Source organism: Peromyscus eremicus, chromosome 13 (assembly GCF_949786415.1).
Source record: "Peromyscus eremicus chromosome 13, PerEre_H2_v1, whole genome shotgun sequence".
NCBI lineage: Eukaryota > Metazoa > Chordata > Mammalia > Rodentia > Cricetidae > Peromyscus > Peromyscus eremicus.
In genome coordinates, this window is record NC_081429.1 from 55,240,218 (window position 1) to 55,258,594 (window position 18,377).

Sequence of the window (18,377 nt, forward strand, 5' to 3'; positions counted from 1 at the left end):
CACACACACACACACGCACGCACACACACACATACGCACACGCAAGCACATGCACACGCACGCACATGCACATGCGCACACAGGCACATGCACACACAAACATCTACGTGCCTGCACAGACACAAAATAAATAAATAAATACATTTACTAGAATCTGTGCCACCAAACAGCAAAATGATTTCGTGTGTGTGTGTGTGTGTGTGTGTGTGTGTGTGTGTGTGTGTGTTTGCAACTGTGCTTCATAGTCTCAGTGTCATTTGCCTGCAGAGCTGGTAGTGTGTGGTTCTTAGATTCCTTCATGCCTAATAGATATTCATTCTTTGTGGATGGACTTGATTTTTTTTTAATATTTGGTAAAATTTGTGATTTAACAAAGCAGAGCTGGTCACAGACACACATCTGGTACAGTATTAAACAATAGGTTCCTTCCATTGAGTGTGTAAGCGGCTCTAGTGGCAACTTAAGAGTTTGAAAAATGTAGCAATTGCCACGTACATGCCGTTATCACCTTCGTTTCCAAGGTGACAGGACTCCTGAGCTGCGGGAAGATGGAGTCTGTTTGACAGAAAGAAAAATCAAATAGCAATGCAAGTGCTCTGTATTATAATCATATTTCATATACTCTTTCTTGAATGTTTACCTGCTTCAATAAGCTGACTGCCCAGGCTTTGGACAGTCTTCCTAGATGACGAGGCTGAAAGAACAGAAATGCCACTTCTGGAAAAGATGCCAGAGTTTCCTTTACTCCCCATCCCTTGGGACTAGAAAGGAGAGGTAACAGGGACAAAATGAAGACCACGCTTAATTGGCAGTTAGAATTGTGCTTGATAATTTTCTAAAGAGTAACATTTAATACCCATTTTCATGATTAAGGACGTAGTGTCCTTGGGTGAAAGAGCATTTGCCTTTGGATCATTAGCGGTGCAGACCTTGTCCTTCAGTGCACAATGGTATTGACAGGCAGGAAAAACACAGGGTTTCCTTTGGAAAAATAAGTTATGAATATTCAATAAAGCCCAAACCATCTGCCACTCCCCCCCACCCCCCAGAGGTGGACAAGGCTCTCCAAGGTGTTCAGAGGAAGAGGATGGGGAACCGAGGGGGAGATGGCAGGGGGAAGCATGCAGATAACATTGCTGTTTTCGTAGCTCCTGGTGGGGAGAAGGGGCTGTTCTTGGCAGCTGCCCAGCTGGCCTCCTGGCTGTGAGGAACGGAGGGCTTGTACAGCGACTAAGAAGCAGTTTCTTCCGTTCCACTCACGAGTTTCCCACTTCTCAAGCGCCGTCGAGGCTGCACCTGACGGAGCACGTGCTGGTAGACCCCGCCCTGTCCTCGTCCCAGACCCATCAGGCAAGGGGCATTCTCCTCCTTCTGACAGTTTTAGTATTGGAAGCCATATCTGAATCTGCCTAAAACTAAATGTAATCTGTATATAATAGTGATAACAATTAACAATGCAACTAGGTCAATGTGCATTTAAAAATTATATGGGGGAAATGGGCAAAGAATATGAACCAAATAATTCTGAGAAAATGTACTGCAACCAGGAAAAACACATAGTGGAAAATGTTTAAACTTAGTATTAAGGAGGAAACGTGAAAATGAGGTGGCATTTTCTTCCAACTAGATTTGCAATATTTTAAAACATTTTAAAGGAATTTTATTAAAGTACAATCAATATAGTATATTATACTATACACACACAAATAATTTGATGAGTTTAGGCATATGCATATACACTCAGGAAATAATTGCTATAATCAAAATGATATTACCTCCCACCTCCTGAAGTTTCTCTTTATTCACCTTTTGGGATATAATGTGCTCTCTCTCCCCTTCAAATGTGTTTTAAGTACATAATCCAGTGTTATTAATTCAGATTTGTCACACTTAAGATGACTGGTAATATAAAGCATTAATGAAGACCCAAGAAAACAAAGTACTTAGACACTGGGTATAAATTGCCATGCTCTGGACAGCTGGGGATACCATTAAAGCAAAAAGTGTGTATTACTCGTAACACATAAAGTCCATCTTTAACTATCTGTCCTAGACAAAAATGTGCATATCTGCATCAGAAGGTCATTTTATGAGTGGCCGTTATTTGTAGTTTTTGGAAAGCTATTAAGAATAAACTATCAACAGAAGAACTGTCTGAAAAAACATGACTTATTTACATAGGAATACATGTAGCAATGAAAAGGAATTGATTCATTCTTTGTCAACCTAGATAGATGTAAAATATATCTTGTTAAGTGGAACAAGCAAGTTTAGAGTGTGAGAACAATGCGATTTATGTGAAAACACACACACACACACACACACACACACACACACACACACACACACTTTAAATTTGAGCCAGGCATGGTGGCACATAACTGTAACCACAGGACTTGAAAGGCTGAGACCTGAAGATTGTTGTGAGTTCAAGGTCAGCTTGTACTGCAGATGAAACTCCAAAACAACTCAGGAAACTTTTTTTTTGTTATTGCTGTGTGTGGTGTATGTACTTGGTGTGTGTGTATGAACGTGTGAGAGTATGTGTGTGTGAGTATATGTGTGTGAGAGAGTGTGTATGTGTGTGAGAGATGTGTGTGTGTGTGTATGTATATGTATGTGAGTGATGTGTGTGTTAGCATGTGAAAGTTGTGTGAGTGTGTATGTGTGTGAGTGATGTGTGTGTGTGTGTGTGTGTGTGTGTGTGTGTGTGTATGTGTATGTGAATGTGTGTTTCTCTAGGGCATATGAGGGGATGGAATTGCTCATAGTGTGGACGCACACAGTTTACTAGGCGATGCCATGGTGTTTCCCCCGCAGGGGAACTGTAGCTGTCCCCACTCACCCCAGCTGCATGCCAACTCATCCTTTTACTCTGTGCCCTTCCTCACTGCTCATTGTCACATTTTACCATTTCATCAATTTGGCAGGCCTTATGAAGTAGTATGTTAACTTTGCCTTCATTTCTTTATCCTGACGCATTTTTAGTATCTCTCCATATGTTTGTCATTTGGGTATTCTTTATGCATCAGCCTTTTGTGTTTAAAAAAATGCAAAATGTATTCTGTCCAACTGTGAATAGGATGGTGGGAGGCCTACATGATATTTGCTACCTCAATACCAAAGAAAAGCTTTAAAAATAATAACCATGCACCTGGTTAACTAGAGAGATGTGATTTAAGCACTGTGTGCTAACTTGTACATGTCAAGGTGTAAGAAAAGGTGGATGATTTTAAAAGAGTTGACTAGCTCCCAGAATGTTCTACTAGGAGCTGTAGGGATTAAATGTCATTCCGGTCTAAACCAGAAAGATGTGTAGCAACCACTAGACTTTCACACTCTGCTGGTGCCAACACTTAGGGAATAAGGTCTCAGATTTCTTTTTTAGTAATGGGAATTTTACTTGAAAATTCACCAATTTTCCTGTTTTAATCACATCTTGGTTTCCTTAGCCTGAGGATTCAATAATTCAATAACTTGAGTCTCTCTTACTTTTAAAAATATGCTTGATGAGGTTGGAGGGAAACTCTAGCAGGTAGGAATCCTTGCTGCTTGCCCGGAGGACCTGAGCTCAATTCCCAGCACCCACACGAGGTGATTCACAGCCTATAATTCCAGCTCAAGGGATCTGACACTTTTTTGTCCTCTGTGGGCTCACTCACACACACACACACACACACACACACACGAACACGTGGCTCCCCCTTTCCCCCAACTACTTTTAAGAAAGAAAAAGAGCCAGGTGGTGGTGGTGCATGACTATAATCCCAGTTCTGGGGAGGCAGAGGAGGCGGAGGCAGAGGCAAACTCCATGAGTTTGAGGCCATCCTGGTCTACTAAAGCAAGTTCCAGGACAGCCACAGTGGGTACATAGAGAAACCCTGTCTTGAGAAACTTAAAAAAAAAAAAAAAAAAGAAAGAAAAGAAAAAGAAAAAGAAAGAAAAAGAATGTGTTGCTTGTGAGGCAAGCCAGATCACTTAGTAGATAAAGGTGTTCACTAGCAAGTACCAAGTTTGACAATTGAAGTTTTGTCTCCAGATTCCAAGAACTTACGTAGTGGAAGGCAGAAACTCTGACCTCCACATGTGCATAAATGCAAATAAATGTAAAGAAAATAAGAATGAAAAAGTGTGCATTTGGAGCCTGGAGAGATGAATTGATCAGCAGCTCCACGCCTTAGAGCACTAGTTGGCTCTTGTAGGAGGCCCAGGTTTGGTTCCCGGTACCCTCACAGGGCAGACAGCCATCAGTGTCTCCAGTTCCAGGGGGTCTGGAATGCCCTCTTTTGACTTCTGTGAATAACAGGTGTGCACATGGTGTACATGTGTACATGCAAGAAAACACTTGAACACATAAAATAAGATGAATTTTAAATTTTTGAATGAAAATATAAAAGACTTTGTTTGTACATTCATAGTGGACAGTTAATTGTGTTGCACCCTAATTTTCACTGCCTTTGGAAACCTTAGCCGTAGACTTGGGGAGCAGATGAGCTATTGAGGTGACTTTTCAAGAAGAATAGCTAATAATTTTCTAGTGCTTTGTGATTTATGAAGAATCCTCACGTCCATCTGACATTCCCAAGGACCCAATAAAACCAAGAAACCTGGCAGTATTGGTGTGTAGTTAGACTTACCCTACAGACTAGAAAGTTTTGGTGTGTGGTTAGACTTATCCTACAGACTAGAAAGTTTTGGTGTATGGTTAGCCTTATCCTACAGACTAGAAAGTTTTGGTGTGTGGTTAGACTTATCCTACAGACTAGAAAGTTTTGGTGTGTGGTTAGCCTTATTCTACAGACTAGAAGCTTTTTGGATACTGGCAGCTGAGAACAAAATGCAAATCCCGGGTTTTGTCCACAGATCCCATGTCTTTCCAACCCATTTCACTCCAGAACATTTAGCTCAGGGCTTCTTATTCTATCGTGGTCTTCATACAGGCTTTAAACCCCAATAGACAAGATGGAATTAGTAAAATCAACTTTCAAGGTATTTTAACTTGGTTTAAAATTAAGTTTGTCCCTCAGTGGCTCTCAACCTGAACATCATGTTACAATAACCTTGGGCTCTAAATAAATAAATAAATAAAAATACTTGTGCCTGTGATACCTCAGACCAAAGGAATGAGATGGGGTGGGTACCCCTTTGAGGAGTTAGACTGTTTTCTCTGATGAATGCTCTTGATGGTATTTGTCCTCAGTTAAAGAAAAATACTATCAATTCTATGATTCATTATTTCTTTTAGTTCATGGCTTAAATAGTAGCTCACATTTACCCACAGAAGTCTCCTGCTCCCTTTCTAGAAGTTTCTGTGTTTAATCTCTGCGTCCACTTGACTCATGTTCTGAGCTCTTGTCCCCAAGGCACCTATTCTTCCGTTTCCCGGCCCTTTAGTTTCCTTTATTCATGCCTCCAATCTCCACCCTCATGAGTTTCTTCACTATCTTAAAACCAAAATGGGTGCCTCTCACCGCACCTATAGATATCTCCTCCCCTTTTCCGTTCACAGCCCTTTTATAAAATAGTCTCTCACTGACAGGAGGACTTATCAAAACCCTGAACCAAAGACTTGTATAGGGTGTTTCCGTTGTTCAGATGGAAAGGCTTGGTGGGCTTGCTCCCATGGAAAGTCGTGGGAAGGTCAAGGGAGCAAGGTGTGTTCTGTTTTCCTGGAGTCCATTCATATGCAGCTTCTGCTCAGTGCCATGACCTGCCTTCAGTGAACCGAGTGTGAAGCATGTCTCTCAGTGTGAGCTAGTTTCTGCTTGGACTTGAACCTGTCTGTGTCTGCTCCATGACACGAAGAAGTTGGGAGCAATCTGCACAGGCCTCCTGTCTGGAATCTTCATGGAATAAGGATTCTGGGATCAAAATACCTGGCTAGTGCTAGAGGGATAGTTGGGATATGAGGGAAGGTAGATTTCTTTATCCCATATGAAATCTTGTTAAACTGCAGCTGATGCAGAGAAAAGATCTGCTGGTTATACCAGGCAAACAGGAGCGACGTGCGGCCCTTGACTCCACTCTGCCCCTAACCTGTGCTGTTTGGTTGCAGGAGCTCGAGTCAATGCCAAGGACAACATGTGGCTGACCCCACTGCACCGCGCGGTCGCTTCCAGAAGTGAAGTAAGTGATCTCCTCAGTTAGTCTAACCGCTACTACTGTCTGTAGAAAAAGAGTTCTTTCCACCGAGTCCAGGTAGAGAAAGACTGTTTCTTCTAGTGCAAGGGGGTTCTAGTGCAATTGGGTTACCCAAAGGGCAGCTCTTCGTGTGCCTTGCTCAGGTCAGACATGGTGCAGTAGGAGAGTCCTAGTTAGATTTCTATCGATGCGATGAAACACCGTGACCAAAAGCAAGTTGGGGAGGAAAGGGTTTTTTCTTAGGGTTTCTATTGCTGTGAAGAGACACCATGACCATGGCGACTCTTACAAAGAAAACATTGAATTGGGGTGGTTTGCTTACAGTTTCAGAGTTTTAGTCCATTATCATCATGACAGGGAGCATGGCAGCATGCAGACAGACGTGGTGCTGGAGCTGAGAGTGCTACATCTTGCAGGCAACAGGAAATCAACTGACTGTCACTGAGAGCAAAAGAGACCTGAAAGCCCACCACCACAGTGACACACTTCCTCCAACGAGGCCACACCTCCTAATAGTGCCGCTCCCTTTGGGGGCCATTTTCTTTCAAACCACCACAGTTTACTTGGCTTCCACTTCCACATTGTTGATCATCACTGAAGGAAGTCAGGACAGGAACTCAAGCAGGGCAGGAACCTGGAGGCAGGAGCTGATGCAGAGGCCATGGAGGGGAGCTGCTTACTGCCTTGCTCAGCCTGCTTTCTTATAGAACCCAGGACCACCAATCCAGGGATGGCCCCACCCACCATGGGCTGGGCCCTCCCCCATTGATGACTAAATGAAAAAATGCCTTACAGCTGCATCTCATGGAGGCATTTCCTCAGCTGAGGCTTCTTCCTGTCTGATGACTCTAGCTTGTGTCAAGTTGACACACAAAGCCAGCCAGTAGGATGAGGCAGCATGGCCATCCAAGTCGGACAGCATGAACACTGACTTCAGAGCATTTTCAGCCTGGAACAGAAGGAACATAGCAAACAGATCTGTGCAGTGCCAGAGTGGATTGGGTGGAGACAGCAGGCAAGCAAGTGTGCGGGAGCACGGCCTATCTCCCCAACGAGAGGTCAGCCAATCCAGTCCTTAAAGGATAAGCAGGGCCCAGCAGGCCAGGAGGAGGAGGGAGGGCCGACGCAGAGGAGAAGCCGCAGGCCACGAACCCGGGTCAGGAGGAGCTTCCTGGAGCAGAGAGGGTAGTGCAGAGTCAGTCAGCTCCTTGGGCTGCCAGAGAAACTATCATCCTGTGAGCAGCTGGCAGTGGTCTCAGCAGACCATGCTTCAGAAAGACCACCATGGAGAAGGCTGAGGGGAGGCAGGGGAGGACCCGGTCTTTTCAGAGATAGAGGCAAACCTGACAGGATTTTGGCACCTTAGGAGAATGAGGCGGGAAAAAAGCTGGCAGGTGAATAGAGATGCCCTTGGCTGAGCAGATGCAGGTAGGGTGGGCGGGGAGTGGGTGAGGGGAGCTGGAGTCCTGGAAGCTAGCTCGTTCTTTTCAGATACAGCCTGGGAAATAAGTCCCTGGAATGTAACCTCCATGGGGTCAGGAAGTTTATTTATTTATTGTTTATTTTATTCTGTGATGGACCCCAAATCTAGAATGTTCTAGAAATAGAGAGTGGTACCCAAAACCTAGTTTGTTGCTGAATGCCGGAAATATGTGATGATAGCAAATGCACTATCATTATTTATAGAAGTCTGGACCTCGGGGATGAGGAGGGTGATTGTGGAAACCATGACATGTACATCAGCCAGTTCAATGGGAGGGAGGCTCGTGGATAGAAAGGGAAGGCCATGTGGGAGCAGGGCTGGGAGAGACCCAGTGAATCTCAGCCTGGCCTGAGAGAAAGACGCTGAGCATGGTGTGTGTGGGTAAATTTGTGCTGTAGAGCTGCCTCTCTGGTGCTGGAGGAGGTGGTGGTCTCCAGGGACACTGAGGAGCGAGGCAGCAGGTGTGAAGGCTCCTGTGATGGCCTCAGCACTTGCTGTTTCTCTTTGGCAGCTGTGTGGGAATTTCAAAATATACTTAGTATGTGGCAGTTCAGGATCGTTATCTTCCCCGTGGTTCCGGGTGTTTGGAAGTGTTTTAAAGGGGGGTTGGCTGTATTCTCTTCCCAAAGAGCCCACGTGGAAGGAGGGAGGTAAAGAATCCCGAAATGCTTCGCTCAGGCACCAGAGAACACACCTGATGTCTCCATGTTGCAGTTCTGTTGTATCTGGGGAAACAGGCCCAGTGGCTGCTGAAGGAGGACACTAGCCTCAGGGGATTAGCTTCTCCACAAGGGAGGTGACTTGGTCCTTAGTAAATTTATTGTCTTTTTCAATATATGTATACATACATAGAGAGGTCTTTTCTCCCTTAACTAGAGTGAGGTCTCTTTAGTTGAACGAATTTAGACACTTTCTATATATCATGTACTATATATGCTGATGGAGCTGCGAAGGAGATAATACCTGTGGTCCCCAGCTTTAGGGGAGAGAGGGACACACAACACATGGTTTCAGGACCCCGTGACCTTGTTAAGTAGTCACCCCTACAAAAGCTTTGAGCCTCAAAACATGCATTTGCCACCAACCAGCAGGGCACTGTCATTATACATCTTGGTGTGTCTGAGCCCAGTCTGACCAATGATGGGCTGTTCAGTTCTTAAACGTCTATGTCATTGAAAGGCACCTGGTCCTTCCTCAACCAACCAGCAAGGTTTTCTGGGTAAAAAGAAAAAAAATGATTGCAGATGCCTCTTGCTGGGGAAGAACTAAATGTGAACTCACGAAAGACAATGCCTTTGTAGTATCTGCCACAGTTGAATAGTTTCTAGTGAAAACTGGAATCTCTGGGTCCTTTATTAGAGTTGACTATTCACTGAACAGCTGAACTTGGGCTCATTCTTAATGCTGTGGAAGTCCTAAATTCAGACTCGTTTTTTCTTTTGAATTTGGTCCTCCTGCTACTCTCTTGTGCCTCCCCTTACTGACTGTGGGAGGGGGTTGCGGGGTGGGGGGTGGGGAAGTAGGCCTAAGGGGAAAGGCCAGGGTGAGTTTGTTTGGTTTTTGTGCTTGGCTATTAGCACTTGCAAAAGAGGATGCTGAGTTTCGGTCTGAGCTGGCCCAGTCCTTTCCTCAGACAGAGATTGTTAATGAGCGTGTAGTAAAAACAGTTTCTCCATTGAAAGGCTTCTGAACTCTGCAGCACCCCCAGTATCATTGCCTGACACATTTGGGTGTCCCAGGATCAAAACAATTCGGAACCAAGCAGCATTGTCTCCCTGCCTGCTACCTAATGCCCCACTGATCCCACCCTTTTTTTTCTAGCTTTTCCCGAGGTGGTGGAGAAATGGAGAGACTTTTATTTAAGTGTTGGAGAAATGTGCTTTGTCACAGTAGAAGAGAGAGAAGCGAGACTTGAGGCTTCTGGAGAAGCTTTCAGAATATTCTGAAAGCTGTGAATGATTTAATCTGGTCTCTCCTGCCCAGTGGGTTCCTCTTGCTTCTTCGCTTTGTTTTCTGGAATAGCGCGCCTGTGAAGAACAGAGTTAAAGGCACGCAAGCCTGGAGTTGAACATGGGAAAGTTTAACATTTGTTTGTTGAGGCCCACTGGGTGGAAGGCATTGCCGGCCATGTTGGGGGGTCCTTCGTGGAGCACAAAGCACGGCCTCCGAGGTTGTGATGTTTGGGGCCTGCGGTGGCCCGAGTGTGAATGTGCTGGCACTTCACGTGTTCCCCTTCTGCTATGAGGAGCTGAGTGGCACTGAAGGGGAATTGCTGAACTTCTCACTTCCCTGTTCCTGAGACTGTGTTTGGGTTAGAAAAGTTAGAATTGTTTGCATCCTGTCTTTGGGGTGTTGGACTGAGGACAATGTGTTTTTCTAAATATTGCCGTTCTGAGAATTTGAGCCTTTACTGTGTGCTAAAGGCCTTCTGAGCATTAAATTCCTTTAACCTCTGAGCCTCTGACATTGTATTATTGGTCATACTAACTTAGGAAGTATGGCCCCAGAGAAGTTAAACATGGAATAAAAGGTGTTACAGCCAGTGAGTGGTGTAGCTAAAGTTATTCTGGTTCTGTTCAGCTCTTGTGGCCTTGCAGCCGGCTGCTTGGACCCAAGTAAACACACAGAGACTATATTACTTATAAACTGTATGGCTGTGGCAAGCTTCTTGCTATCTGTTCTTATATCTTAAATTCTATTTCTATTAATCTATAAGCTGCCATGTGTCTTGTGGCTTACCGGTACTTTTACATCTCACTTCCTCTGTGTCTGGCTGGTGACTCCTCACTCAGCTTTCCACTTCCCAGATCTGTCCTCTCTCTTTGTCCTGCCTATACGTCCTGCCTGGGTACTGGCCAATCAGCATTTTATTTATTAACCAATCAGAGCAACACATTCAGAGTATACAGAACATCCCACAGCAAAGTGGAGAAGAGTATGGTTGAGGACACTCCTTGCTCACACACCATGCACCACCGCCTCCCTCAGATCACATAAGCACCCTTGGATACTCTTTTGACCAGCAACCATCTGGTTTTGCCTTCTGTGTAGAAAACTTCTGCCATTAGGAGTAAAGATCTTTCTAGGGTTGAATGCTTTATAACTGACTTCCTGGAATATAGGTGGGTTATACTCAATTTACTGTGTATTGTTATTTCTTCAGGGTGCTTGTTAAAAGATATTGTTCTAAAATTCTCCCCAATGGCCCTGCTTGAGCTGATGGTTGGGCCTAGAAATCTTCATCTTATACAGTAAATTCTGATGCATGCCTCACTATGAGACCTAAGAGTGGATACTAGGATTACTTTTAAAGAAGTTTATATATTATTTTAGGTTAGTTATTTGATAAATTTATACTCTTCCCCCACCTTTAAAAAAAAAAAAAAACTTTCTCTTGCCTTTATGAACCCTGGCTTCTCCCTACCGGTTCATTTCTTGTATTCATTACTTTTGGTCTTCCTTTGTGACCCATTTAGTTTAACAAGGGTCATCTGTGTAACCATTGGCTTGGAACTTTCCATTAGAACTTGGTAGAGCACTAGTGGGCACACAATTGAAGGCAATGACCCTCTTTCCCTGAATCTATCACCTGAAAATAGTTCAGCAGTGGACTGTCCATGTCTGGGTCATGTCTGGGTCATGTCTAGGCCCATTCTGCTGCAGATCCAGAGCCGTCATCCACAGTTGCTGAGGGTTTGTGATTGCAATGACTATGTATTGCCCAGAAGACGGCAGTTTGCAGTCTGTCTTCTGATCCTTTTATTCTTTCCACCCCATTTTTCCATGCGGTCTTGTAACATGAATCATAAATGGTCTTATTAATAAAAAACCCAGAGCCAGATATTGGGGTGAAAGCTGAAAGATCAGAGGGATAAAACAAGCCAACCACAAGTTCTTACCACTAAGAAAATCCTCAGCCCAAAAGAGAGCTACTTCCTGTATACCCATACCTATATGCCTTTCTGTCCCTGCCATCTCACTTCCTCTCTCTTCCCAGCTACATCTCTTCCTCTTTCCACCCAGCTCTATCAGTTCCTGTATGTCTGTACAGACCTCCAGACTTTTATGATTAACTAGTGCTGGGATTAAAGGCATGTGCCACCACACCTGGCTTTGTTCCAAGGGTGGCCTTGAACTCACAGAGATCCTGAATACTAGGATTGAAGATGTGTGCTACCACTGCCTGACCTCTATGTTTAATATAGTAGCTGGCTTTTTCCTCTGATCCCCAGATAAGTTTTATTGGGGTGCACAAATAAAATACCACCACACTGTCTCTTGAGCTTTGGAGGGGATGGTATAAGTATCTTGTTTAGGGCTGATCATTCAACCATCATTATTTTCATCCCTTCTTGTAGCCACAAGTGTGCATTCACTGTAGATCACTGAAAAGAGACTTTTCTGGTTAATGCTGAGAGTGGTAATTGTCAGTGGATGTAAATATATGTTTTGAAGGTGATTCTATACTTTGTTAATTTAGTTAAACAATAGAATTGAATTCCCTCTAGGGCCTATAACCTACCCACTACCATAGGCTTTTGAGTGGGGTTTATAGTACCAAGAATGGAGATGAAGAGTGGACCTCAAATCCTATCAGGGGGATGTTGATTACCTCCATAATGGCCATGCCACTGTTGTGCATGTGGGTATATCTTGCAAGGCCTGTTGGTAACATAGTTCCTAGGATTCCCAACTGGGTAAGACTGTTGATGCCTTTCTCCTCCAGCCACATGCATAGCACCTTCCAGCATTGTAGGGAGATTTCCAGCTCACTGCAAATATTTTTGTGTGTCTTTCCTGACATTCAAAGATACGGTTTTATGAATACCGCCCCCCCCCCCCCCCCCCGCCTAGAATGCTCTCCTATCCCGTCTCCAGTGAACACCTTTGTATTGCTAATTTATAGAATAACTGTACCCTAGTAATAATTATAGTAATAGGTATTATTTTTGTTTGGTAATGGATACTTCTAGAAGAATAATCCCATGAACTGAGCAAATTGGTTGAGCACCAATTTATACAGTTCTTAACAGAGCTTGAAATTGCTATAATCAATATGGGATAAAAGCCCTGAAGGATTACAGTCATACAATATAAGCCTTCAGGATTCATGTGTGGCACATGAGCCTACTGCACAGCAACTGCCCTGTTAATATGTGCCAGTTATTGTTGACAGACCTTGCTAATGATCACATCCCTTTGTTTATGCCGCCAATGTTCCTGAATGTGTAGTACGTCTAAGGTACTGTAAGTGGATGTTTCCATCCCTCCAGCAACTCCCAAATACCTGGCAGCCCCCTCCCCCAAATTACCACACAGAGGCTTATATTAATTATAAATGTTTGGCCGGTAGCTCAGGCTTGTTACTAGCTAACTCTTACATTTTAAGTTAACCCACATTCATTATTCATGCTCTGCCATGTGGTGGTATCTTTATTAGCATGGCAAGTTCATCTCCTGCCTCCTCTGCATCTGGCTGATGCCTCCTGACTCTGCCCTTCTCCTTCCCATCACCCTTAGTTTGGTCGCCCTGTCTATACTTCCTGGCTACTGGCCAATCAGAGTTTTATTAAACCAATTTGAGTGACAAACCTTTACAATATACAAGGGGATTATTCCACAGCAATGTACCAGCCACACTGTGGAGAATGCAGAAAGTTGTCTAAGCAACTTTGTCTGACCTAAAGCAACTTACAATTCATCAAATTTGACATTGCTTATACCTGCAAAAAATGATTTCTAGTTTTAAACCTTACTTCTCCATAGTGACTTGTGGAGAGTTTAAGTACAGTGCACATTTGAGAGTAATGTGAGATTTCAGAAACTACCTATGAGCTTTCAGAAACTTGGAGAGAAATTGAATAACTTCATACTCAGGTGGAGTGGCTTGTGCCCATAATTGTAACATCTGAGAATCTGAGGGCAGAGGCTGTCTTGAATTCAAGGAGAGCCTGTGCTGCACAGGGAGCCATATGTCAATAAACAGAACAAGACAAGCAAAAAGAAAAGGAAACAACAACAAACTCACAAAAGAAAAATTGAATACCTGTTAGATTTAATAATAAGTTAATAATTTTGTCTTTTATAATTTTTATTCTAGTTGCTTTTTATTATATTTTGCAAAAGTTCTGGGTTGTGATGCACTGGAAATAATAATAAAAATTTTCACTGACACTGGATGCCATGCTGGTCTTGAATTTGTGATGGTTCTTCTCCTCCTTCTGAGAGCTGGATTATGGCATTGTGGTGATTTGAATAGGTATGGCCACCATAGACTAATGTGTTTGAATGCTTGGCCTATAGAGAATGGCATTATTAGGAGGTGTGGTCTTGTTGGAGTACGTGAGGCCTTATTGGAGGAAGTGAGTCACTGTGAGCACAGGTCTCCTATGCTCAAGCTATACCTATTGTGGGACAAAGTTCACTTCCTGTCGCCTGAGGATCAAGATGTAGAACTCTTGGCTGTCCCCCCAGCACCATGCCTGCCGACATGCAGCCATGCTTCCACCGTACTTCCTGCCCTGACAATAATGGACTAAACCTCTGAAACTGTGAGCCAGCCCCAATTAAATGTTCTCCTTTATAAGAGTTGCCATGGTCATAGTGCCCCTTCACAGCAATAGATATTCTCACTAAAAGAAGACAGATACCCGAAGACAGGCATGTACCACCACCACACTTAGCTGAAAACGTAATTGTTAAAAACGAGACCTCTACCACAGATGGTTGAGAAGCCACTTTTAAAGTATCTCTTCTTAATTTAGAAAGTATTGGTTTCCCCTCCAGTGTTAGTTTCTTCTTCACCTTGTAAATTTATGTCAGAGGAAACTACTGGGTATTAAATTTTAGCCAGGGTGCAAATACAGGGAAAGAAAGCCATCTTTGATTAAAAAAAAAAATTTGTCCAAGCAGCTGTACAGTTACTTCCTTACAAAACCAAGATAAAGCACTCCCAAGGTTAACATGCACAAAATAGGAATGCAGTTTGAAAATCAAAATCCTTCTTAAAGTGAAGATTTGGTGAGGTCTAAATATTATATTAGATTTCTATTAGATATATTAAGCCAGTTTGACAGGATAAAGCTATAGTTTCAGATTATAAATAACTAAGGAGAATTAACATCTGGATACATTTATGCCAGGATACTTTTTTGGCTGATCTCACGAGAGTCTAGTAGAAAACATGTGTACCCCTGAGTCAGCCAGGCTGATGGGTCATGACCCTGAACTTCAGCCATCCTGCCTATGAAATGAGACTGCTTGTGAGTGGAAAGGTCTTCCCAGGGGACCACTAGGCCTTCTCGGTTTTTGAATGCTTATGAATTTAATGACATAATCTTTGTTGTTGTTTTGTACTGGGCATTCATTCTAAGTCCCTGTGCATGATGGACAAGTCTATCTTTAAGCTACATCCCCAGCCCCCAAATCATCTTACACTACTATATTTCTATGGTTTAAAATATTATTTATTGCCGGGCGGTGGTGGCACATGCCCTTAATCCTAGCACTCGGGAGGCAGAGCCAGGCAGATCTCTGTGAGTTCAAGGCCAGCCTGGTCTACAGAGCGAGATCTAGGACAGGCACCAAAACTACACAGAGAAACCCTGTCTCGAAAAACCATATATATAATTTATTTTAAATTTTGAAAGCACAGTGTAATTTATCATTTCCCTTTCACTTTCTTCCCTCTGGGCACTCCCATATACCATTTCTTGGTTCTCTTTCAAATTCATAGCCTCTTGTTTTTCATTAGTTGTTGATACACACACACACACACACACACACACACACACACACACACACACACACACAGAGCTAATACTTGCTCTGTCTGTGTGATGTTACTTGTGTGTATGTCTTCAGGGATGACCATTTGGTACTGGATAGCCAGTCGGTGTGCTCCTCCCTGGGAAGACCTTTTCTCCCACTCTCAGCATCCTCAGCTGCCTAGAGTTCTTTGTGTAGGATTTCCCCCGTTAGTGGTAGTGTGTCTGTTGTTGCTCAGCTCACATTCGGGCAGTCATGTTGGCGAGACTTTCTGGGTGTAGTTTCTTACATTCCTAGGAGACAGAGTCTCACAGTAAACTTCCTGCCCCAGCTTTCATCTCTCTGCCCCTCTTCTGTAATGTTTTTTGAGCCTTGGGTGCAGTTGTGTTGCGGATATTTTCATGTTTTAAAATGAATTTCTGGAAATTAAGAACTCCTCCTCTGTATGCCATGTATTTCTTGACAGAGTCCTCTCACGTTACCAATGTGGAAAGGATGGGAGTCGTGAAGTAGACAGTATGGAAATGGAGAATGGCAGAGATAAAGCATGTAACAAAAGTAGAGAGGAAATAAAGGTCATGGCTCTTCAAGGTATCCTTGATCTGTAGGAGCTGCGTGTGAAAGGCCAGTGTGGGAACATTCACAGCCACCTGGGGAAAGTTGGCAGAGAAGAGATGCCCTGCCCTGTACATTCTCTTGAACTCTTGAAGTGTAACCCAAATGTCGGCCGTGATCGCCTTGCCTTCGAAGCTGATACAGTCATGGAAGGACCACGTGGGAGGAGAGGAAGGAGGGGAAACAGTGGTCAGGTTGTAAAACAAACCAAAACAAAGCCAAGCCAAAAAGTGGTCCAAGAATGTGATGGGCTTTGGGAGTTGGTTGGCTAATAGTCAGACACCTTTCACGTTATAGGACATTTTTGTGGAAGTTTGTCTTACAGGTCTTGTACCTGATGTGCACATCTGCACACGGATGCTTTTAGGTGATCTAAGGAGGTCTCAGAAGAAAACTGTCTTTAGAAGGCATATTTGATTTTAGATGGCGGCCAGGCTCTTGACTTGACGAAGCGAGACAGAGTGAATGTCTCATTCTGTGTTCCTCTTCAGATCTCTACTTCATAGGACATGTCTTGTCCACAGCCTGCCTGAGAGGGAGCGCTTTCCTTTCTCACTATAGTCCCTGTGTCCTGAGAAGACCTTATATGCAGGGAGTATTGATTGGCATTTGTCAGTGACCCTGCAAACTGCTTTGTTATAGGAGGCAGTACAAGTATTGATTAAACACTCGGCCGATGTCAATGCGAGAGACAAGAATTGGCAGACCCCCCTCCACGTGGCAGCAGCCAATAAGGCTGTCAAGTGTGCCGAAGTGATCATCCCACTATTGAGCAGTGTCAATGTCTCTGATCGAGGAGGGCGCACAGCCTTGCACCATGCAGCTCTGAATGGACACATGGAGGTGAGTGTTCGCCTCAGTGGGAACTGGGACACGCTACTCAGACCCTGTTAGCCACAGATGGAGCCATTGTGATTGTTGAGACTTTATGTGAATGTCAGTATAATAGAGGTCTGTCACTTGGGCAATTATATCCATTCTCAAATTCAGACCATAATGAACTGAGAAAGTAGACTGTCATACCCGTCTTCTCTTGGCACGTGTGGCAGGGCCTGCTGTGATACCATCTTTCTTGTCTAAATCCCTGACTTGCTGTTAGGCTTGAGCTAATCTGGTGTAGATCACATGCAGGCGGTGAGGAACCCTCATCATTGCTGAGGGAACACTTGATTTCATTGTTTGTTTTTTTTTTTATCTTCCAGATGGTCAATCTACTCTTGGCCAAAGGGGCAAACATCAATGCATTTGACAAGAAGGACCGGCGTGCTCTGCACTGGGCAGCGTACATGGGTGAGGATTCTGTGTGTGGAAAGCAAAGTGCAGGTGTTGTTACTAGCTCAATGGGAGAGCGAGTGCCTCGTGTGCATAAGACCCTGGTTTTGATCCCCAACATAACAAACAACAACTAAAAGCCACAAGCGGATGACCTTGACTGCAGAAGCCACAGGCCCTTGTTGACCGTGTAGGCTTTCTTGGGCAAGTCTGACTTAAGCGTCAGATTCCACTTGAATGAAGATTTGGCCCGTTTTCCTGGCATCTGTAAAGTGCTCCAGTTGGCCAGTTGCCCTGTCAGAGGCTTATTTCTCCCAACAGAGGGGGAGGATGACTCATGGCCTGGATCTCGCTGAGCATTCTTCACTCTGGATTGGAAAGCGACACACTTTGCCTGTACGTTAGCTTGTTATGGCATCAAATAAAGTGGGTAGGAAAGAAAGTAGACTGTTTAGCAAGGCAAGGACACCATGCTCTTTGTCCCTGCACTTCTAAATATTTTTGAAATAAACCAAGGGAAGGAAGAGAAGAAAGTTTCCTGGCTCCTTTGTAGGTAGAAGTGGTGGAGCTCCTGTCCATCAGGCTTCTGCTAGGCTGGGTTCAAAGTGGAGGCCCACGGGCTTCCCTTTTGTCCACCTCACTCTGCTGGAGTCGAAGAAATAGGGTGCCTCTCTGTTTTGTCCTTTTCTCTTGATCGGCACAAAGATTTTGGACAAATGATAGTCTTCCCAGTTGATTTCAGTGCAGACATGAGACATGAAGAACTAAGATCCTTCTGTGTGTTTCTGGTTGGAAAATAACCATCAATTAGAAAAGAGGACAGGGTTCTGTGAGATGAGTTGTACACAAGCTGATACCCACCCAGGGGATTTTGTTCTGGTAAATTCCAGAGCATCCACAAATGGGACCCAGTAGGGAGTACAGCAATGGTGTCCATGTGTGTTTATAAACACCCAGGGCTTGTGATGCACTAAGGAGGGATGCCTCATAGAGAAATACAGACATGTATTGTATTCTGTATGTACATATAGAATATGGTAATATGTGTAATATTTTCCATTGCTGTGGAAACTTCTAAACAGTGAAGGGAAATTTGGAA

At 43.9% G+C, this 18,377-nt stretch overlaps 1 protein-coding gene across 2 annotated transcripts in view; it reads left to right on the forward strand.

Annotated features, from left to right (window-relative positions):
• Positions 1-18,377, forward strand: part of Ankrd44 (ankyrin repeat domain 44) — a 158,744-nt gene that overhangs the window by 37,783 nt on the left and 102,584 nt on the right. For both annotated transcript variants that reach the window (XM_059278040.1, XM_059278041.1), the window contains exons 3-5: positions 6,056-6,126; positions 16,649-16,849; positions 17,209-17,296. In XM_059278040.1, the coding sequence (XP_059134023.1) occupies positions 6,056-6,126; positions 16,649-16,849; positions 17,209-17,296 (360 nt within the window). The remainder of the gene's footprint in view (positions 1-6,055; positions 6,127-16,648; positions 16,850-17,208; positions 17,297-18,377) is intronic.